The sequence below is a fragment of the Mobula birostris genome, chromosome 4, assembly GCF_030028105.1.
Source record: "Mobula birostris isolate sMobBir1 chromosome 4, sMobBir1.hap1, whole genome shotgun sequence".
Classification (NCBI taxonomy): Eukaryota; Metazoa; Chordata; class Chondrichthyes; order Myliobatiformes; family Myliobatidae; genus Mobula; species Mobula birostris.
In genome coordinates this window covers 160,356,938-160,381,243 of record NC_092373.1, presented here as the reverse complement: position 1 = coordinate 160,381,243, position 24,306 = coordinate 160,356,938, and the positions used below count along the sequence as shown (strand labels likewise).

The 24,306-nt window shown below is 41.7% G+C and overlaps 1 protein-coding gene across 8 annotated transcripts in view; it reads right to left on the bottom strand.

Moving 5' to 3' along the window:
* LOC140196701 (chondroitin sulfate N-acetylgalactosaminyltransferase 1-like) overlaps positions 1-24,306 on the bottom strand; it is a 197,328-nt gene that overhangs the window by 52,979 nt on the left and 120,043 nt on the right. For all 8 annotated transcript variants that reach the window (XR_011885779.1, XM_072256344.1, XM_072256341.1 and 5 more), the window contains one exon: positions 6,352-6,568. Coding sequence is in view for 7 of the 8 variants with exons in the window: in XM_072256344.1 (XP_072112445.1) it covers positions 6,352-6,568 (217 nt within the window). In the remaining variant the exon portion in view is untranslated. The remainder of the gene's footprint in view (positions 1-6,351; positions 6,569-24,306) is intronic.

The following is a 24,306-nucleotide window of genomic DNA, read 5'->3' as shown; positions in this document are numbered from 1 at the left end:
AAGCTGTGAATATCAGAATCCGAGTCCATTTGTAACAATGCATTTCCCAAAAACTGTGAATACCAGCCCAGATCTGCTGACATCTGTAGGATGAATGTAATCAGGTGTTAATTTTTGAAGCTACATACAAAAGCAAGCACTGTCTATACTTGTAAAATTGTCCTTGGTGTTTAGCAAATAAATATCCAGCCCACATTGGGCTAGCAGACCTTTCAACCGAAAGCATTTCCGTCCGCATGATGCCTGCTGTACCTTGTTGTGTTGAATATAGAAGCTGCTTTGTATCTACCAGTGACTCTGTCTCTCCGATGATTTCATCCACGCCACAACAGCATCCATGGAAAAGAGTAAACAGCTGACATTCGGGCCGAGACCCTTCATCAGTACATGATCTTGTTTCCGGTGCACTACTCAGGATTTGCTTGCTATTACTGTCCTGGTGAAGATACTCGGCCTGAAACGTCTCCTGTTCATTTCATTCTATAAACGCTACGTGACCTTCTGAGTTCCTCCGGTGATTTATGTGTGCTGCTATTAAAAATTCCAACTTTCAGATGAGATATCAAACAAGCTCCTGGCTGCTTATTTCAGGTATAATAAATGATCCCATGGCTGTGTTTCAATTTATGCCAAGGTCCTGGCCAATATTTGTCCATTTTACACTCTAATTAGATTGGAACTCTACATGGGACCATCTGTCACCTGCTCAACCTGCTGTCCCCTTTATAATGAGATTCTCCACATGGCTCAGCCTGGCAGCACTGGCATCAGCCATCCAGTGAGAAGTTGAAGGTTACAGGAAGCTGCAATTCATTTGCACTTTTCCCAACTTAGTGTTTGGCATTTGATGCTCACAATGTGGTCTCCTTTACGTTGAAGAAATCTAACACAGATTGCATGATTGCTTTATAGAATACTGCCATTCAGTCTGCAAAGGTGACCTGAAATGCCAGTTATCCATTTCTTTAATTCTTCATCACAGTCCTGCTCAGATCTTTTCTGTCTGTTATCTCCCATGCTGTTCCATCAAAGCGCATCAAAAGCTCAAGAAACAGCCCCTCATCCTGTCACAGCACATGGCAACCCATAGGGCTCAATACTAAATGCAACAATTTCAGATAACCAGACTTCCCTGCTTGTGTCAGAATTGGTCACAAATGATCTTCCACCTAAAACACCTTTTCTCGCTCTCGCTCTCCACAGAGTGGCCTTACCTGCTGGATTCCCAGCATTTTCTTATTTCAGATTCCCAACACATTTCCTGCAATTTTTTTCTCTACTGGCCTCACTCGCTGCTCCAGACAGATCAGCAAGCCTTTTCGTCGTCTTTAACAATACATTTTAAATGCTAATTCTGCCCCTCTTTCCACACAAGCTGCTTAAACTACTGTGTGTTTCCAACACTCACAACACGCTGGAGGAACTCAGCAGGTCGGGCAGCATCCATGGAAAAGATCGGTCGACATTTCGAGCCGGAACTGACAAAGAGTTCCAGCCTGAAACGTCGACTGATCTTTTCCACAGATGCTGCCTGACCTGCTGAGTTCCTCCAACGTGTTGTGAGTGTTGCTTTGACCCCAGCATCTGCAGAGTATTTTGTGTGTTTCCAACATTTTCTCTTTAGGTTTCAAATTTCCAGCATCTGCAGTTTGTTATTTTTCACTAGAAAGACTAGTTTTGTTTTAGATCTCAGTGTGATCTGGAGCATTTCAATAAAAAATAAATTTTGGCTCATAACTGAAAACGTGTACTAAATCTTGGCAGGAATCAATATATTTGTATTACAATTCATTCTACATGCTAGCAAATACACAAACAGTACAAAACAAAATGGACATGTAAATGATCAGCATAAAGATGTAACTACAACGACATTAGGGATGATAGAACTATGCAGCACAGGAGAAAGCTCTTGTGAATCCTGTGATTGCACAGGAACAGTCCACAGTGCTTGCACATCATCAATACATATCCATCCCTGCATGTTATTGTGCCTCTCCAACAGCCCCATAAACACTATCCACTTACTATTCCTCGCAGCCCATTCCAGGTACCTACAAACGTGTGTAAAAAAAACCTTCCCCCATACATCTCCTTTAAACTTTCCCTCTCGCACCTAATGCACGTCCTGTAATATCTGGCACTCGTACCATGGGGAAAGATTCTGAACGTGTATCCAATGCTTCTCATTATTCCACAAACTTCCTTCAGGTCTCCCCTTCAGCCTCCAGTACTCCAGAGAAAACAACTCAAATTTGTCCTCGAATCCTTGCAGCATCATGATAAACTTGTTTTGCACCCTTTCTAAAGCCTCCACATCCTTCCTGCAATGGGACAGCCAGTCCTGCACCTAATACTCCAAGTATAGCCTAACTACAGCTTTTTTGAAGGTGATCTTCAGGAAGTGCTACCCTGGCCCTGATAGTGATGGAAGAGTTATCTTCTCATCCTGTCCTGTTGACATTGCGAGTAGAACTTAGACCACTATGGACCAATTACACAAGAATTGGCAGTGGGTAAACTGTACAGCTCATGTAGATCAAAGTTTCTGGTGAAAGCAGCAGGCCAGGCAGCATCTCTAGGAAGAGGTACAGTTGATGTTTCGGGCTGAGACCCTTCGTCAGGACCTCTTCCTAGAGATGCTGCCTGGCCTGCTGCGTTCACCAGCAACTTTGATGTGTGTTGCTTGAATTTCCAGCATCGGCAGAATTCCTCGTGTTTAAGCTCATGTAGATGAAAGGATACAGGAGATTCCCCTACTACCCAGTGCAATTATTGCCTATTTTAATCTTGATTACCGTCACAAATAGCCCAAATTAACATTCACACATTCAATATTTAAGCAGCCCACCAAAGGCCTTTTAAAGATGAGACCAAGATCCTTCATACAAAGAAAATACATTGCCTCATATCAACTCCTATTTGGCCTCTCCCTAATTTTACACTTGTGATTTCCTTGAGGAAATGTCTTTCATTATCCACCTTTCTGATTCCCTCCGACATCTTCAACTCTTTAATTTAATCTTTCCTCAATCATCTGAAGTCAAAAAATAGAACTACTAGCCCTTTCCCTTTTTAAAACAAACGTTCATGATATCTGGCTTCTCAGCTGAAGATCCAGCTTGACACTGAGCCTGTAAGTGCAGACTGTGCTGCTTCCTTCATTCATAACCCTTCCACCTCCATCAGCACTTCCTTGTGGCAGTGAGCCCAAACAACCAGCTCAGAAACACAGGTCTTGAGTCTTTCAGTTTTAGTTCCTGAAAGAACCTTTCACCATCCAACCTGGCAAACTAAGACTCTCCCCTCACTAGTAAAGCACTGTATTAATTATAAACATTAACCACTCAAAATCATAACTTTCATTCATTTTGCTGTAAGAATGCTTTCAAACTGATCATGTGTCCTGCTGACCAATCTCATTTGTGTCTGGGAGGAGCTAGTCAGCAGGGTAACATTGAAAAAGGGCAGAATGGTAAAAAATATCATCGGTGGGGAAAAAGGTATGTGCTGTTACGTGAACGAAAGAAGCTGAAGGAATAATTAAGGTAAAGCTTGAACCAGCCTGCAATTGTCATTATTAATTCTGAATCAATTGTGCTTTAAAAGGCACCAAACATCGATGCATTCCTTCAACAGTTGCTTTCTAAATGCAGGCCATCCCCAGGTAACAATGGGTTCCAATTTTAGATGCCCACAAGTCGCTAGAGTTTGTAAGTGGGAAAAATATCGATTCATTATACAGCTGAACAATTATAATGAATGGCATCAAAATACAAAAGACTGATAAGAAAGATCAATTACTGAAAGTAAGAGAGATAGAGGAAACTAGTTCTGCCATTCATGGGTGTGAGGGTATGTACATCAGATTTAGGAATTTAATAACATTCTGGGAGCTTGTTCAAACGTAGGGGTGTCCATAAGTTAGGCCTTCATAAACTAGGTATGGACTAGAATCAAAAATGCCTAATACTTCTCATTTTGGGAAAGAAAGAATAAAACACACCCAAACCAAACCAAAAATAAATGTCAAAAGGTTGAAGATGTACTTACCCACTGCTGCCCTCAGACATTAGGACTCTCACACACATCTACAAGAACTTTGCAGAGTGCCACAGAGCAGTGACAATATTTGATCAGTGTCCCATTCACCCACAGGGTTATTCCCACTTCATCAGCAGACAGAAAAGTTAATTTTCCCAGTAGATGCTGCTCATTGAATAGCAGGTTGGAGAGTGAAGCAATAACCGGGTTGTAGTTCTGCTTTGGGCTAATAATCTAGCTGCCTGATGAAGAACCGATAACTCTCAGTTGTCACAGCCTTAGGAAACGCTGTCTGTTGCTTTGGCCAAAGGGACTCAACATGATTGACTCTGAATTGTCTCAGTTGAAGTAGACTGGCAAATCATTCAGTTAAATGAAGCTGGCATAAAGCATCACGGGTAGCAGCATTTCAGGAGGTGGGTCACCCTCACCAAGGACAAACAATAATTGCAGACCTTGCCCATATGTTACTTGTGGAGAATAAACCAAAAGGTCAATGATCTGGATTTGCTTTGCTTTCACTTACTTCTACAGGACAAGTTCCTCCTCTCCACACATTGACCCCCCCCCCCCCACAACCCATGCACACTCAGTGCAGAAGGAAGAAAACAGAAGGAAATCCATGGAAACTTGTAGCACGTCCAAAACCATACAATCGTACTGGCATCAGAAAGCAGATGGAGTCCAGCCAGCCTGCACCACAGGCCACAGCTTATGAAACCACTGTGCATCTGTTCTACAGTCAGTGTTTGGACAGGGCTGATGTCCTTAAACAATAACATAGTCCCTTTAATTTTCATTTCACAGTCAACTCATCAGCAGCAGTTATGTTTTACAACTGGTATGATCAGATTTGAATTTGCAATCATTGGGTTGATGATCACTTATTATGCACTAGACTAACAGTTCCAATCCCACTCTTTCTTAAAACCATCATTACAAATTAAGGAACTATCTTGAGATCAGCATCTCCTTTCTCCCCATTAAGCATCTTGACAAAAATAAGTATTTAGTCATACCTTAATACAAGAGCAAAATCCTGAAAGTTTGAACATAACACAAACTGCTGGAAATACTTAGCAGTCTAAACACAGAGACAGAAATTGAATTTGTGTTGCAGGTCAATCATTCAAACTCTGAAGGTTTTGCTTGACCTGCAGTCTATTTTCCATTCAATTTTAGGCATACCACAAATCAGTAAAAAATTGGCAACCTCTATACTTATTGAGGATGGTGAAAATTTCAGAACACACTCCACACTGCTTCAACCTTACATTGACCTGACAGATTCAATTTTGGAGAGATTTTGGTCACTACTCATCTGCCCAACACAATTTCTCAAACCCTTTGCCTCTGACCAACTCTGAACTTCCCCTTTACAGAGACAGGCCAGATTCGTGCTATTAAACGTCCAGAGCCGGTGTATGGAAACATCCAGCAGGTTATACTCCCACTAATGCTTCATGAGCTCATAACATATCCGAACAATAGCAGAAGAAAGCCGGTGTTAAAGGCAAAACATGGTGCCTGAGCCCTTTTACAATCTCAGCATATGCAAAGTCCATCTTTGTTATATGTTGTAAATTAGCCAATGCAATAACCTGTTTGCACACAGCAAGTTCCCACCAGCAACAACGTGCCAAGGTCAAGATACAGTAGTAAGATAAGAAATTCTGTGCAGAATTGTAGACATTTATCTCCACCATTGCAAAGACGGATGGCTCCCCTGCACTTGCACAGAGAATCAAACTATCTTCGAATGGACCCCAGAGGTTTCCTACATAATGACCAAGAGGAAAAGGAGACTGCTTCATGACTCATCCCCCTCTGCTTGTGCAAGTACTTGCCAGTACCTTTAAATAGTTGCCCTTTTATCTGCAGACTGGGTCAAAACCAAAACAGAACCAGTGGTACAAATCACAACATGCTGGGACTTAAATTCGTCGACTATAGTCTCAGTGAAGCAGTTACTAATCCGACAACAGCTATTTTGGTGAAGTCATTATCTAGGTAGCAACTGTATTACAATAGCGCAAAGAGGTGCAGTGCTGAGTCATCACATATATTCAAAGCCGAGATAGATTTTAGGACCACAGAGGAGTCAAGAGAATTAAGCAGGAAAATGGCATTAAGTGCAAAGATCTGATCAGCCATACAACTGACTCCTGCTTACATTTCTAATGCTCATGTGCATACTACCAAAGAATTAGCCAATGTGGTGAATATCATCTATTAGGAATTATTTGCATGTTTTCAAAACTCTTAACAAAGTTTTCCAATTGGGAAATAAAAGATGAATTTGCTTACCTGAAATTATGCATAAATTGTCGAAATGTATCGGCTCTTTTTGCAAGTGGTACAATGATATTAATCAGCATGTTGCTTGTGTCCACCTTTTCCATCTTAACTTTCACGAGTGGGCCAAAGGGGCGAAATAGAGCCAGGCGTTTGAACTCATGGGTCCTGTCACCTTTGAACGTAAGCTCATATAAAGTCCCCTTGTCTTTCTCTGTGCGGTAGATACCTGCGGAAGGAACAGAGGTCAAAACACTGTGCAGAGCATCCTACCTGCAAAATATATTAGCTACGGTGATCACTGTGCTTATGGTGATCTAGTCTCTTTAAGAAGGACCACAATCACAGATGGGTTGGCTGTTCTAATGAGAGCTCATAAGGTAAGAGTGAGGTTTAAAAATTCAAGTTCATTGTTGTCGTAGACTTACATATTCAGGGTAGTAATGACAAGAAAATTAGCTTTCTGCAGCTGCATGATACCTTACAAGTCAAGGACATAGGTTAGCATAATCTTAAATTATACATAACTCACACGTGCAAAATAGATAACACCACCAATGCAAAATTGAGAGTGAGAAAAATTAGAGTCTGAGGTAATGTTAAGGTTTTTCTGGTTGATTCAAGTTGATGGCAGTGGGGAAGAACTGTTGTAAAGTATGAAGCTTGAGATAGAGTAAATGAAGGGAAGATGTTTTAAAGATTCAGCTAAGTGGAGGGCAAGAAAATTGATAATGAACAAAATATGACATTTTTGTTTACAGTTAGAGAGTACAGAAACAGGCTATTGACCCACCATACATAAGAACATAAGAAATAGGAGCAGGAGTAGGCCATCCGGCCCATTGAGCCTGCCCCGGCATTCAATAAGACCATGGCTGATCTGTCTGTAAAGTCAGCTCCATCTACTTGCCTTTTCCCTATAACCCTCGATTCCCCTACTATGTAAAACTCTATCTAACTGTATCTTAAATATATTTAGTGAAGAAGCCTCAACTGCTTCCCTGGGCAGAGAATTCCACAGATTCACCACTCTCTGGAAAAACAGTTTTTCCTCATCTCCATCCTAAATCTTCTCCCCTGAATCTTGAGGCAATGTCCCCTAGTTGTAGTCTCACCTACCAATGGAAACAACTTTCCTACTTCTATCTTATCAATCCCTTTCAAAATTTTGTATGTTTCTATAAAATCCCCTCTCATTCTCCTGAATTCCAGAGAGTATATTCCCAGGCGACTCAATCTCTCCTCATAGGTTAACCCCTTCATCTCTGGGATCAACCTGGTGAACCTCCTCTGCACTGCCTCCAAAGCCAGTATCTCCTTCCTCAAGTATGGAGACCAGAACTGCACACAGTACTCCAGGTGCAGCCTCACCAGTACCCTGTATAGTTGCAGCATGACCTCCCTGCTCCTGAATTCAATCCCTCCAGCAATGAAGGCCAGCATTCTGTTTGCATTCTTAATAACCTGTTGTACCTGCAAGCCAACTTTTTGCGATTCATGCACAAGCACTCCCAAGTCCCTCTGCACAACAACATGCTGCAATCTTTCACCATTTAAATAATAATCTGCTCTTCTATTATTCCTTCCAAAGTGGATGATCTCACATTTACCAACATTGTATTCCATCTGCCAGACCTTGGCCCACTCACTTAACCTATCTATATCTCTCTGCAGACTCTCCACATCCTCCGTACAATTTGCTTTTCCACTCAGTTTAGTGTCATCTGCAAACTTTGCTACACTACACTCAGTTCCTTCTACCAAATCATCATGCCCATGCAAACCATCCACAATCTCCCCATACTACCCTCAGTTACCAATACTTCATCCATTGTTTTCTACATGTTTTCTATACGTTTTGCAGTTAGAATTCAGAACACATTGCCTAACAGCACAGTGGATACAGGTTCACGAGCAGCATTTTCGAAAGGGAAAAAATTCAAAGCTTGGAGAAATTAAATGCAGGGATATGGCGAAAGAGCAGGAGTGTGGGATCACTGAAACTGAAATGCACTTCCACAGAACCAGCATAGAATGATCAGCTGAAATGCCTCTTTCAGTTCTTCAGTCTAAAGTAATGGAGTCTAAAGTAATGAGGCCCAACTTTAAAATTAGTGTTGTGCCAGCAAGGACAGATGTCTGGAAGCAAATCTTCACAAACAGAATATTAGAAATGTGGAATTTGCTCTCCCCCACAGAAAAACTGTTGAGGCCAAGGATAGGGGAATGAGGGTCATCAAATGGAAATGTCATTTGACGTTTCACGTGCAAATGAGGCTCAGGTGCAGTTCAGCTCAAACCCAAATGATGATATTTCATCTGTGACCTAAACTCACACTGGAATGAAGACTATTAAAGAGTTCCTCTTCCTGTTATCCAAATCTCACATCACAGAGACTCTTGTTGTAAACGGTTTCAAAGCAAGGAGAAATGAATAAACTAGAATGATTTAAAAAATATCACTGTGCTATTTGAAACCATTCTTCATGAGAAGAGCAGTAGCCTGTGCTGAGCCCTCATGTCAAGCCTACAGCTCAGATGATGGATGCTTGACAAAGCTTCCAGATGAAAAGATTGATTAGAGTGGCTGCTTCCAGTTGGCCACAGATAACAGAAATGCCAGGTCTTCATCCAGTACTAATCACATCAGAAGTCAGTTTCAAGGACAACAAACAAAAAAAAAGCAAGAGAGTAAAAACTGCCCATACCAGGTTTGTTATTAATTGGTAAATATGGAAAGTGTGCAACTGTTGCCAAACCAATCTTAATTTACAATTTCAAAAAAAAACTATTCAGAAAATTGCTGACTATGATTTGGAAAAACATCTCCCAAGTTCTAATTTATTGATTGAAAATAACAGGGTATCACATCAGGGCCAAACAGAGTCGGAAGCATAAGGAGCAGAACAGAGTTATTATCAAGGGCAAATACACTGCTTCCATGATGATAGTGGGAAGACAAACCACAGAATGGACAGAACTGTTGTAATGTTAAACAGAGTAGATGGTCCACAAGACACAGCGCTGGAAATTCCAAAAGGAAAGAGTGGCTTAGTTGCCAGTCAATGCTTCCTCAGTTAATCCAAAGGCCAAACACAAAGATCTGGACAAAGTTTCCAGAGGAACATTTGGAAGTCTTGCATAGTTGAAGGCACCATCCTTCAGAGAGGTCAAGTCAGGAGCCATTTTACACTCTCAGTTGGATGTAAAAAGTCCCATAAAATTACTTTGAAGAGGAAACAGGTAATTATTATTCCCAGTCTCCAGCTAATGTTTATCTCTGAATTAAAGATTGCCTGGCCATTTTTCTCTTTGAGAACCTGATGTATGCAAACAGTTCTCTGCACTACAACAGTGACCACACTTCAAAATATTACGTGAATTTGTTCTTTTTAATCAGAACTGCAGTATTCCTTGTGGAAATTCAAGCTCTCCCACTGGACCAAGATCCTCTTTTGGTTTTCAGTGTCAGACAGGAATAGATCAGAATTATGGGTAGAAATCTTTCATGCACTTTCTTCCATTGGAAGCATGCCAACACACTTGTTTCATTTTCTTCAGAGGAACCACAGATTTAAGAAACTAATATATGTGTTTGGCATTATTAAGAGCCTCTTGTCACTTTGATTAAGCAATGCTCCCATTGAGTGCTGGAAACACCCAAACAGAGGAAGAAATGACCAAAGTAATCTTTCCACAAAAGATAACTGGATGCAGCTCTGGGAATAATTATTGGGATTGACGGTCACATCTTGCTGCTAATTTACTCCCCACTAAAACGACCAGTTTACCCTTACAGATCAGTCCATCTCTTCTGTTCAATCCCTTGTTGTGAGAAGGAGTCCGTAGATAACCCATGAGATTTCCTGTCTGCATCAAATGCTCACCATCCCCCACCCACACCATACAATTAGTCAGACATGGCAACAAATGAGAAAAAAATACAAAATAAAAAGAAAATGCTAATAATACTCGGCAGGTTCAGCACAGTTCACAGAGCGAGAAACAAAGCTGCATATGTCGGCCCATAACTCTAGGTATCCCTTTGCCTCCACATACAGCATTCTGCCCAAACCACAGTTTGTTTTTTTTTGCCTGGTTTTACACATCAGAGACTTTCTATCACAGTTGGGAAAATTAAAGAAGTTTGAAGTTGTAAATAAGTAGGGAGGAGGATTGTGTGGATATATGCAGAGATCATTTTTATTTACAACTTCCTTTGAGATCTGGGTATCTCTGGCACACCCAGCATTAATAGCAAATCCTTAATTGCTCTTTGAAGGTACTCAGCAGCTTTTCCGAACCACTTCAGTCCTTCTAATGAAGGTACTTCAAAGTTCTTTTGACTTGGGAGTTCCAAGATTTAGATCTAAAATTTAGTTCTAAGATTTCCAAGTCAGGATGATGTTCAACTTCGTATGGAACATGGTGGAATTTCCATGAGCCTACTGCCCTCCTCCTTGGTGGTACAGGTTACAGGTCTAGGTAGCCGAGGTCAGTAATTGCAATCCATTCTGTAGGTAGTCCTCTGTTAGAAGTTCAAGGTCATTTTGATGGGGTACCATAAGACCATAAGACACAGGAGTACAACCAACCTATCAAATCTGCTCTACCATTCAATCATGGCTGATTTATTTTCCCTTAGTCAGGTAGACTTCTTTTACCAGAATGGTGTTGGCCTTGAGTACTGCACTCCTGATGAAAGGTCTCGGCCTGAAATATCGACTGTACTCTTTTCCACAGATGCTGCCTGGCCAGCTGAGTTCCTCCAGCATTTTGTGGAGGTTTCTTGGATTTCCAGCATCTGCAGATTTTCTCTTCTTTCTGTATTTCTATTTTTTAGTATTTTCAAACACAAATCAAGCAGTACTAATGATGCAAATGGACTTTAACAACTGGAATTCTCGCACAAAACTTGCACCCCAGTTCACATTATAGCCATGGAACCAAATTTCAGAAGCAGCTGCAACAATGTAGGTGGTTCTGCCCAGGGCTGATTTTCTTGGCATCTGTTCAAACCCCTGGAACTCTGCCTTTGACATAAACTGTGTCTTTCAACTAGTTCATTCTTCTTGTCCATTGTACATGTCCAAGATGTATCCAAAAAAATTATCACCTCATTTAGATTGCCCACAGTAAATTCTCTCTAGGTCAAGTGCCCAATTTATGGACTTTGATGCAGATTACAAATAGAATACCTTTTATGTTCCAAATGTTTAATCTGCAAATACAGTAAAAACCACAGGTTTAGGGAAAGGTAGGCAAGTCAGGAGCTTTGAACTGCTCTAGTTCAATTTAATCTCCACTAAGATAAATGTTCTTGGGCAAAATTATAGATCAAACTGAATCATTGCTGGCAGACTATTGTATGAGTCCTTTTAGGGAAGGTATAATCAAAGGAGAGTTGCACAAATCAGTCAAGTCAAAGAAAAAATGCTTCTTACTCAAGAGGTGTACGTGAAAGAAATTCAGTTGCTTCTAAACTCTGATGTAGATTTAATGCTTTCTGAAAATGGCACAAAACAGACTGAAAATCCCAGATTTGTACAGACAGACTAAATATACAATTGGTGCAATATAAATGTACACCCATTTTCATTGAAAATCTGTCAGCATTGATTTCAGCAGAACAATGCTCACTAAAACTAAACCAAATTACACTGAAGAAAGACGGCAGCATGTTGTTAAAGCCAAGACAGAGAGCTGCTTCATCCCAAAAGGATTAAAATGGCTTTCAAAGTTCAAAGTAAATTTATTATCAAAGTACGTATATGTCATCATATACAACCTGAAATTCATTTTCTTGTGGGCATAATTAATAAATCCATAGAAAAATAACCATAACAGAATCAATGAAAGACCACACCTACTTGGGCATGCAACCAGTGTACAAAAGACAACAAACTGTGCAAATACAAAAAGAAAGAAATAATAATAACAACTAAATAAGCAATAAGATCGAGAACATGAGATGAAGAGTCCTTGAAAGTGAGTCCATAGTAGTGGGAACAATTCAATTATGGAGCAAGAGAAGTTGAGTGAAATTATCCACTCTGGTTAAAGATCCGGATGGTTGAGGGGTAATAGATGTTCCTGAACCTGCTGGAGTGAGTCCTGAGGCTCCTATACTGTCATTCTTATGGCAGCAGTGAGTCTTGGGTGTTGGGGATCCCTGTGATGGATGCTGCTTTGCTACAACAGTGTTTCATGTAGATATACTCAGTGCTAGAGAGGGTGTTACCTGTGATGGACTGGACCTTATCCAGTACTTTTTGTAGTATTTTCTGTTCAGGGGCATCAGTGTTTCCATATCAGGCTGTGATGTAGCAAGTCAAAATACTCTCCACCACACATCTATAGAAGTTTGTCAAAGTTTTAGATATCATGCTAAATCTTCGCAAAAAACCTAAGAAAGTAGAGGCGCTGTGCTTTCTTAATGATTGCACTTACATGCTGGACCCAGGATAGCAGCTCCAAAAATAATAACACAGGAACGTAAAGCTGTTGACCCTCTCTATCTCTGATCCTCCGATGAGGACTGCCTCATGGACTTCTGGTATCTTTCTTCTGAAGTTCCTTGATCTTGCTGACGTTGAATAAAACGTTGTTGTTATGACACCACTCTGCCAGATTTTCATTCTCCCTCCTATATGCTGATTCAGCACCACTTTTTATTCAGCCTAAAACTGTGGTGTCATCAGCAAACTTGAATATGGCATTGGAGCCATGCTTAGTCACACAGTCTTAAGTGTAAAGTGAGTAGAGCAGGGGGCTAAGTACACAGCCAGTCCTGTGGTGCACCTGTGCTGATAGAGATTGTGGAGATGTTGAGATGCCAATCTAAACTGACTATGGACTGTAAGTGAGGAAATCGAGGATCGAATTCCACAAGGAGGTATTGAGGCCAAGGTCTTGGAGCTTATTGATTAGCTTTGAAGGGATGATGGTATTGAAGGATGAGCTGTAGTCAATAAAGAGCATCATGATGTATGTATCTTTGCTGTTCAGATGTTCCAGGGTTAAGTGAAAAGCCAATGAGATTGCAAATGTTGTGGACCTGTTGCTCTGGTAGGTAAAGTGGAGCGGATCCAAGTTGCTTCTCAGGCAGGAGTTGATATGTTTCATCACCAACCTCTCACTTCATCACTGCAGATGGAAGTGCTGCTGGACGATAGTCATTGAGGCAGGTTATCATATTTCTGCACTCAGAGTCCATAAAGTGCACAGTGCAGCCACTAGTATTCCACATTCTCAGCAGTGTAGCCAGCCTAGGAATTGTTAAGCAGCCATGGAATGGCAGGGAACATTGAATGCAATTATTTACTGAATGCCAAAGTTGTTTATGCATGTATGAAATGTTACTGTTGCCATTACAACAACTAGTATACTTAGGGATAAGCAGGGATGTGTACATACTGATTATTAAGTGCAGACCTTTTTTTTTAAATCAACCTCGAGAGTTTACATGCATCAGTGCTGTCGCAGTTTATGTTCCACCAGATGCTAATGCTAAAGTAGCCATGAAAGACTTCAGTGCCGCTATTAGCAAGCTGCAGACATGACATCCAGACTGAGGCTTTATTGTCGCTAGGGACTTTAATCATTGTAACCTACGTACCGTGCTTCCAAGATTTTACCCAAAATCTATCATGCACCACAAGGGGTAATAGAACCTTAGATCATGTCTACACAAATGTGGCTGACACTACCCTCCCCCACCTGGGACAGTCCAACTATCTTTCAGTGTTTCTGCTTCCTAATTATAGCCCGGTCATTAAACGTGTGAAGCCCACAATGAAGACTATTCAGATCTGGCTGGAGGGTGCTGACTCTGCTCTTCAGCACCAATTCCAGCACACAGACTGGAGCGCGTTTGCTGCCCATGCTAACACAGACTCTCAGATTAACATTGATTTATATACCAACTCTGTCCTTGAGCACATCATCAAGTGTGTAGATAGAGTGACATCACAAAAACAAACAAAAGTTTCCCCAGTCAGAAACCATGGATGAACTGAGAAGTTTGCCTCCTGCTCAACGCCAGAGATTCAGCCTTCAGGTCTGGAGACCGGCAGACTTACAGCTCAGCCAAGGCCAACCTGAGGAGGGGAATCTCTCAGGCTAAACACATATACAAACAGAGAATCGAGGAGCATTTCAACTCTTCGGACCCCCGGCGCATGTGGCATGGCATACAGGTCATTACAGACTTCAAACCACCTAGTACTGTATCCCCTTCCAGCTCTGCCTTCCTCCCTGATGAGCTCAATTACTTCTACGCTCGCTTTGACTGAGAGAACAAGGAGGTCACCCTCAAAGCAGATCTCCCACCTGGTGAGCTGCCTCTCTCACTTTCCACCTCCGATGTTTGCGCCATCCTGAGCAGGGTGAATGTGCGAAAGGCAGCTGGTCCGGATGGAATACCTGGTCGTGTGCCCAGAGTCTGTGCAGGGCAGTTGGCCGGGGTCTTCACGGACATTTTCAATCTGTCCCTGGTCCAGGCGGTTGTCCCCACAAGCTTCAAGATCGCCACCATCGTGCCAGTGCCGAAGCATTCAACTGCCACGGGCCTGAATGACTTCCATCCAGTTGCACTCACCCCCATCATTGCAAAGTGCTTTGAGAGACTGGTTCTATCACATCTGAAATCCTTTCTGCCTACTACCCTGAACCCCCATCAATTTGCCTATTGCACCAACAGGTCAACAGAGGACGCCATCTCCACGGCACCTCACTCTGCCCTGACCCACCTGGACAGCCCCAACTCTTACGTCAGAATGCTGTTCATTGACTTTAGTTCAGCATTCAATACTGTGATCCCCTCCAAGCTGATCATCAAACTTCACCAGTTTGGTGTCAGCTCATTCCTCTGCAATTGGACCTTGGACTTTCTGACTAACAGATTCCAATCAGTTAAGTGAGACAACCTCTCCTCCTCCACTCTCACGCTGAACACCGGTGTGCCTCAAGACTGTGTGCTGAGCCCTCTTCTGTACTCCCTTTTCACCTATGACTGTGTTCCTGTACAGGGATCTAACTCCATAATCAAGTTCGCAGACGACACCACGGTGGTTGGCCTGATCAGAGGGGATGACGAGACAGCCTACAGGGATGAGGTCCAGCACCTGGCTGCGTGGTGTGCTGACAACAACCTGGCCCTTAACACCCAGAAGACCAAGGAGATTATTGTGGACTTCAGGCATGCTAGGAGCCACACTCACATCCCCATCTACAAAAATGGAGCTGTAGTGGAGCGGGTAGCAAGCTTCAAATTCCTTGGTGTCCACACTTGCAAGGATCTCACCTGGTCCCTGAACTCCTTCAACCTTTATTTCCTGCGGAGCATCAAGAAAGCTCACCTCTGTCCCAGGATACTGACAGACTTTTACTGCTGTACCATTGAGAGCATACTCACCAACTGCATCCCAGTGTGGTATGGCAATTGTCCCATATCGGGCCACAAGCACTCCAGCGTGTGGTGAAAACTGCCCAGTGGATTATCGGCACCCAATTGCCCACCATTGACAACATCTACCATAAACGCTGCCTGGGCAGGGCAAAAAGCATTATCAAGGATGCATCTCACCCTAACCATGGACTTTTTACTCTCCTCCCATCTGGTAGGTGCTACAAGAGCCTCCGCTCCTGCACCTGTAGGCACAGGAAGAGCTTCTTCCCTGAGGCTGTGACCCTGCTGGACCTCACATCATAGCGCTAAGCAGTATTGCATCCATATTGTACTGTCTCAGTACTTTTATATTTGTGTGCTGTAGCACTTACTTTTTATTCGCAGTTATTTTGTAAATAACACTATTCTTTGCATTTCTGGTCAGATGCTAACTGCATTTCATTGGCTTTGTATCTGAACTCGGCACAATGACAATAAAGTTTAATCTAATCTAATTTAATCTAATAGCCCCTGCTCTACTCACTTCAGACCTATGACTGTGTGGCTAAGTACAATTTCAACGCCATATACAAATTTGCTACTGACACCACTGTTATGGGTTGTATCAAACATGGCGATGAATCAGGGCATACAGGAGGGAGGTTGGAAGTTTGGCTAACAATCTCTCACTCAATGTGAATAAAACCAAGGAACCAACTGTAGACTTCAGGAGAGGGAAACCAGAGGTCCATGAGCCAGTAATCATCAGGAGGATCAGAGGTGGAGAGGGTCAGTAACTTTAAATTTCTGGGTGTCACTATCTCAGAAGACCTGTCCTGGACCCATTATATGAATATAATTGCAAAAAATACATGACAGAACCTCTACTTCCTCAGGAGTCTGCGGAGATTCGGCATGTCATCAAAAACTTCGATAGATGCTGACTGGCTGCATTACAGCCTGGTACGGGAACACTAATGCCTTAGAGCAGAGAATCCTACAAGAGGTAGTGGGTTCAGCCCAGTACATCATGGGAAAAAACCTCCCAACCATTGAGCACATCTACATGAAATGTTGCCGTAGAAAAGCAGCATCCATCATCAAAAGATTCTCACCACCCAGGACATGCTCCTTTCTCACTGCTGACATCAGGTAGGAAGTAGCAGTGCTTCAGGACTTACACCACCAGGTTCAAGAATAGCTACTACCCCTTAACCATCAGGCTCTTAAACAAAAGGGGATAACTACACTCATTAAGAACTCTTATCTTGTTTTTTATGCTCATTATTTATTGCTAGTTGTTTATATCTGCATTTGCGCAGTTTATTTATAGTTCCTGATGTTTACAGTTTACAGATCCTGTTTACAGTTACCGTTCTACAGATTTGCCAAGTATGCCTGCAGAGAAAGAATCTCAGGGTTGTACAGTATGTGGTAACACATATGCACTCTGAAAATAAATCTTACTTTTAACTTTAGTATTAATAGCCTAATAATCATTCCACACCACCACTTTCTGGCCAAAATTTCCTGATGTTCTGTGTGCTTGTGCAGTTTCGTCTAATAGGTAAGCTTATTCACAGAACAAGGAACTAACCGAAGTAACTGACTTGTAACCTTCAAAATGAACTTCAAAGCATCCGTAATGTGTTTATTCTGCCACTATTTATAATACTTTTACTATCTAGTTTTAAGGAACTGCTCTTCAAAATCAAACCGACAGTGTGAAACTGCTCCCTGGTTGGGTGGATCCCACTGAAGCTTGAGAAACACCCTAGGCTTGCAAATCTACTGTGGTCCAATATCTGAGACAGAAATTCTTTTTTTTCCTCTCTAAAGGATATTTGAGATGACACCACTGACATGTCTTTTTAATTGCACTTTCTTGCAGATTTTTAAAAAATTAATTTGCTATCTCAGAATTCTTGGGTTGGATTTGAGTTTTGTGTTTCTAGCTTTCTGTAGTATTTCTCCATTTAACTAATAATTGTCAGAATCAGAATCAGGTTTATTATCATCAACATGTGACATGAAATTGAAATTAGCAGCAGCAGTTCAATGCACTACATAATGTAGAAGAGAGAAAAATAAATAAAATTTTAAAAATAATAATATAATAACAAACAAGTAAATCAATTACAATATACGTATATTGAATAGATTTGAAAAAAACGTGCAAAAAACAGAAATACTGTATATTTAAAAAAGTGAGGTTGTGTTCAAGGGTTTAATGTCTTTTAGGAATTGGATAGCAGAGAGGAAGAAGCTGTTCCTGAATCGCTGAGTGTGTGCCTTCAGGCTTCTGTATCTCCTACCTGATGGTAACAGTGAGAAAAGGGTGCTGGACGTGCTTAATAATGGACGCTGCCTTTCCGAGGCACCGCTCCCTGAAGATGCCGTGGGTACTTTGTAGGCTAGTACCCAAGATGGAGCTGACTAGATTTACAACCCTCTGCAGCTTCTTTCGGTCCTGTACAGTAGTCCCTCCATACCAGACAGTGATGTAGCCTGTCAGAATGCTCTCCATGGTACAACTACAGAAGTTTTTGTGTGTATATGTTGGCATGCCAAATCTCTTCAGAGTCCCAATGCAGTATAGCCACTGTCTTGCCATTATAACTACATTGATATGTTGGGATTAGGTTAGATCCTCAGAGATCTTGACACCCAGGAACCTGGAACTGCTCACTCTCTCCACTTCTGATCCCTCTATGATGATTGGTATGTGTTCCTTCATCTTACCCTTCCTGAAGTCTGGAGAAGAAGGATGCTTATGTGAGAATGCTATTCTTGGACTACAGTTCAGCATTCAACACCATAGTACCATCCAGGCTCGCCAAGAAGCTCAGAGACCTCGGCCTTGACCTTGCCTTGTGCAGCTGGATCCTGGACTTCCTGTCAGATCACCAGCAGGTTGTAAGAGTGGGCTCCCTCACCTCCAACCCTCTGACTCTCAGTACAGCAGCCCCTCACCTCCTTTACTCCCTGTATACTCGTGACTGAATCGCCACCCACAGCTCCAATCTGCTAATCAAATTTGTCGACAACACTACATTGATTGGCCTAATCTCAAACAATAACGATGTGGCCTATAGGGAAGAAGTCATCTCTCTAACACAGTAGTGTCAAGAAAACAACCTCTCCCTCAATGTCACAAAAACTAAGGAGCTGGTTGTGGATTACAGGAGGAATGGAGATGGGCTAACCCCTGTTGACATCAATGGATCTGGGCTTGAGAGGGTAAACAGCTTCAAGTTCCTCTGCATCCACTCCACCGAGGACCTCACGTGGTCTGTGCGCACCAGCTGTGTGGTGAAAAAGCATCTCTTTCACCTCAGACGGCTGAGAAAGTTCGGTATGGGCCCCCACATCCTAAGTAGTTTCTACAGGGGCACAATTGAGAGCATCCTGACTGCCTGCATCACTGCCTGGTATGGGAACTGTACCTCCCTTAATCGCAGGACTCTGCAGAGAGTGGTGTGGACAGCCCAGCACATCTGTAGTTGTGAAATTCCCATGATTCAGGACATTTACAAGGACAGATGTGTAAAAAGGGCCCATAGGATCATTGGGGACCCAAGCCATCCCAACCACAATCTATTCAAGCTCCTACCATCCGAGAGGCGGTACTGCAGCATAAAAGCCAGGACCAACAGGCTCCGGGACAGCTTCTTCCACCAGGTCATCAGACTGATGAATTCACACTGATTTGAGTGTACTCTATGTTACATTGACTGTTCTATTTATTATAAATTACTATGATTGCACATGGCACATTTAAATGGAGACATAACAAAGATTTTTACTCATGTCTGTGAAGGATGTAAGAAATAATGTCAATTCAATTCTATCAACTCTTTCGTCTTACTGATGTTGAGTGCCAGGTTGTTGCTGCAGCACCACTCCACTAGTTGGCATATCTCACTCCCATACGCCCTCTCGTCACCACCTAAGACTCTACCAACAATGTTTGTATCGTCAGCAAATTTATAGATGGTATTTGAGCTATGCGTAGCCACACAGTCATGTGTATATAGAGAGTAGAGCAGTGGGCTAAGCACACACCCGAGGTGCGCCAGTGTTGATCATCAGTGAGGAGGATAGGTTACAGTATCACCAATCCACACAGATTGTGGTTTCCTGGTTAGGAAGTCGAGGATCCAATTGCAGAGGGAGGTACAGAGGCCCAGGTTCTGCAACTTCTCAATCAGGATTGTGGGAATGATGGTATCAAATGCTGAGCTATAGTCGATGAACAGCATCCTGATATAGGTATTTGTGTTGTCCAAGTGGTCTAAAGCCGTGTGAAGAGCCATTGAGATTGCATCTGCCGTTGACCTATTGTGGCGATAGGCAAATTGCAATGGGTCCAGGTCCTTGCTGAAGCAGGAGTTCAGCCTAGTCAGGATCACCCTCTCAAAGCATTTCATCACTGTCCATGTGAGTGCTACTGGGCAACAGTCATTAAGGCAGCCCACATTATTCTTCTTAGGCACTGGTATAATTGTTGCCTTTTTGAAGCAAATGGGAACTTCCGCCCGTAGCAGTGAGAGGTTGAAAATGTCCTTGAATACTCCTGTTAGTTGGCTGGCATAGGGTTTCAGAGCCTTACCAGATACTCCATCGGGACCTTCCACCTTGCGAGGATTCACTCTCTTTAAAGACAGCCTTACATCAGCCTCTGAGGCAGAGATCACAGGGTCATCAGGTGCAGCAGGGATTTTCACAGCTGTAGTTGTGTTCTCCCTTTCAAAGCGGGCATAGAAGCTGTTGAGTTCATCTTGTAGTGAAGAATCGCTGCCATTCGTGCTATTGGGTTTCGCTTTGTAGGAAGTAATGTCTTGCAGACTCTGCCAGAGTTGCCGTGCATCTGATGTCAACTCCGACATCATTCAAAATTGTCTCTTTGCCCTTGAAATAGCCTCCGCAAATCATACCTGGTCTTCTGGTACAGTCCTGGGTCGCCAGACTTGAATGCCACAGATCTAGCCTTCAGCAGATAATGTCCCTCCTGGTTAATCCACGGTTTTTGGTTTGGGAATATACATTAGTCTTTGTGGGCACACACTCATCCACACAAGTTTTAATGAAGTCGGTAACAACTGCAGCATACCCATCCACGTTCGAAGATGAATCCCTGAATATAGTCCAGTCCACCGATTCAAAGCAGTCCTGAAGGCACTCCTTTGCTTCCCTTGTCTATATTGTTTGATCATTCTTCCTTCCGCATGAACAACTTCACAATTTCTTATGTTGTACCCAATTTGTCAACTTTTTGCCCACTCAATTAACTTTTAAATTTCTCTGTAAATTGTTTGTATTCTTCTCACAGCTTGCCTTCTCACCTATCTTTTGTATCATTGGCAAATTAGCTGAAATACTCATGCTTCCTTCTCCTAAATTATTAATACAAATTGCACGCAGTTGTGGTTGCAAGTGGTGATCTCTGCATACGTCCCTTTCCCTGATGTTACAGATTGCAAATCTGAAATTGCACTCCTCTGATACTTGCCAATGCTAATACATTACCTCAATGTCATGAGCTGTTACTTTGCAATGTTTTGTGTAGTACCTTGTTGAATATCTTTCAAAATCCAAGTTAATTACATCTTCTACTTCCAGTCTATGCACTCGGAGTGGTGCTTCCATCAAATCCTCTCATAAATATGTCATACATAATGGAGCCATGCCAACTCTGCTTGATCAGATTATGATTTTCCAAATGCTCAGTTCTGAATTTAATGTTTTTCCAATATTACATTAAGCTAAACAACCTATCATTACTAACGTTCCATCCGTTCTGAATAAGGTCTTCAGAATGACAGATTTCCAATCCTCTCCAGAATTTGAGAATTTTTGAAAAATTATAACTAATGCATCCACTATCTTCAGTAGTTACTTCTCTTAGTATCCTTCAATGCAAACCATCGGATCCTGGGAAATGGACAGCCTTCAGCTTAACTGAGTTACTAATTCTCTAGCAATGGTGATAGGATTTCATTCCTCGCTTACCATTTTAAAAAGCATTCACAGAAATTGCAGCATTCCTGTTATAAAAATTGATATAAAGTACATGCTTCTTTCTTCTACCATCTCTGTTCGCCATTATTTGTTTCCACAGACTTATTAAGAGACGTTGATATTTTCCTTCATTTTAGATGTCCATAAAGAAGCTCTCATTTTTGATGTTCATACCTCACACAGAGCTGCCCTCCATTTATTTTCTCCTTTATTATTAAATAAGTGATCTTTTGTGGTTCGGATTTTATCCAAACCATTCAAACTTTGGTACTTTATTTTTACCCCTTCAACTCGCTATCCTTCCAAACTTCTTATGAATGATTAATCTCACACTTAGAACCCTTGTTCCTCATCAAGGTAGACTTCTGCTGGGAGATATGGATTATTTCCTTAAATATCTGGCACTGCTCAACCATTATCTTTTCTACTAACCTACTTACCTTATGCACGTTCGACAATTCTATCCTCTTTCTTTTGCAATTTCTCTTTTTTATAGTTAAAACAACAGTTTCACTCAAAATTTCACACTCAAGCCAAATGCTAAATTATTGTCATTTACGTCAAGATTGTTTATTAAACCTGGCTTGTACACATTATTTCTTTAGTGAGTTATTTTGTTATTACTTTGAGGATGTCAAGGGAGGAGAGTCAATAGTGGAGAACCTGTAAATGTAACATATCTGGATTTTCAGAAGGCATTTGACAAGCTGGTGAACAACAATAAGAGCTCATAGTATTTTGGGAAGTGTGTGTTAACATGCTTTGAAGATGAGTTATCACACAGAAAGGCACAGTACTGAAACAAACATGATTTCAGACTGAAAACAGTACCCCTAGTATTAATTTTGCCTATTATTGATAATTCATATTAATGAATTTCAGGAAGAGGAAAAGTGCATTGTATCCAAATGACTAAAAAAAATACACAGTAAAGGTACATTACATTGAAGATATTTGGATTTTGTCAGCATACAGGAAATTTGATGGGACACCTGGTTGAATGGTGTCACAGCCAGAACCTCTTGTTCAATGCCAGTAAGCCTAGAGAGCTGATTGTTGACCTCAGGACGGGGAAGGAGGGAGAATATGTGCCAGTCTACGTTGAAGGATCATAAGACCATAACAGTATAAGACATAGGAGCTGAGTTAGGTCATTTGGCCCATCGATCATTGCTGATTTATTTTCCCTCTCAACCCCATTTTCCTGTCCATTTCTCATACCTTCAATGCCCTTAGTAATCAAGAACCTATCAACCACCACATTAAATATACCCAATGACTTGGCCTCCACAATCATCTGTGGCAATGAATTCCATAGGTTCATCACCCTCTGGCTAAAGAAAATCCTCCTTATCTCAGTTCTAAAGGAATGTACTTCTCATCTGAAGCTATGCTCACTGATCCTAGACTCTCACACTATTGGAAGCATCCTTTCCATGCACACTCTATTTGGAGTTTAGGATCAGTGGTGGAGACAATCAGAAACTTTAAATTCCTGGGCACCAATGCACTCTCCTGGGCCCATCACATGGATGCAATCACAAGGAAGTCAAGCCAAAGCATTTCATTGAACACTGACAAACTTCTACAAATGTTCTGTTGAAAGTATCTTGATTGGTTGAATCAGTGTCTGGTCGAGCAATTCCAATATGCAGAAACACAAGCAGTTGCAGGGGATAGTGGACTCTGCCCAATACATCACAGGCACATCCCTCCCCACCATCAATAGTACCTACGTGGCACTGCGTCAAGAAGTACAAAGCAGATGATCAAAGTCAACATCTATCTCAAAGATCCCCACCAGCTGGGCCATGCCATCATGCCATCAATTTTGGCTACCACTGGCAGGAGATGCAGAAGCTTTAAGTCCCACACTACTAGGTTCGAGAACAGATACGTCCCTTCAACTATTCGCTTCTAGAAGCAATCCTTACAAGCCTAATCACTACCTCAGCATAGAAACACTATGACCACTTATTACCCAATTGACCTTGCTTTTCTTTAATGTTCTAATAATGTGCCTTAATTTTTATTTTCCTTGTGAATGTTGCTTATCTAATGTTAAATGCCTTTAATACTGCTACAAGTAAATTTTTCATTTTTTCATAAATGTACTTATACACATGACAATAAACTCAACTTTAAGACTTGAAGTTAAGAGCGATTTGGCAAATGGAGTTTGATGTGGGAAGGTATGAAGCATGCACTTTGGTAAGTGGAATCGCAAGTATATGCAGATTTGTCTAAACAGGGAAAGATCACAGATGAGTGAAGTACTCACAGATTTAGATATCTTTGTGTATAAATCTCAAAAAGTCAGCAAGCATTTGGCATATTAGCCTTTACTGGAAAAGGGTTGGAGCTTAGAAACTGGAACATTGTTAGGATTGTACAGGGTATTTGTAAGTTTACACCCCAGAGTACTATGCACAGTTTTGGTCCCTTTTTTTAAAAACAAAAGGCTAAACTGGCATTGGTGCCAGGCCAAAAGAGAATTTTAATAGGCTAACTCCTAGGGTGAGAGAGTTGTCCCATCATGAGTGGCTATAAAGTGAGAT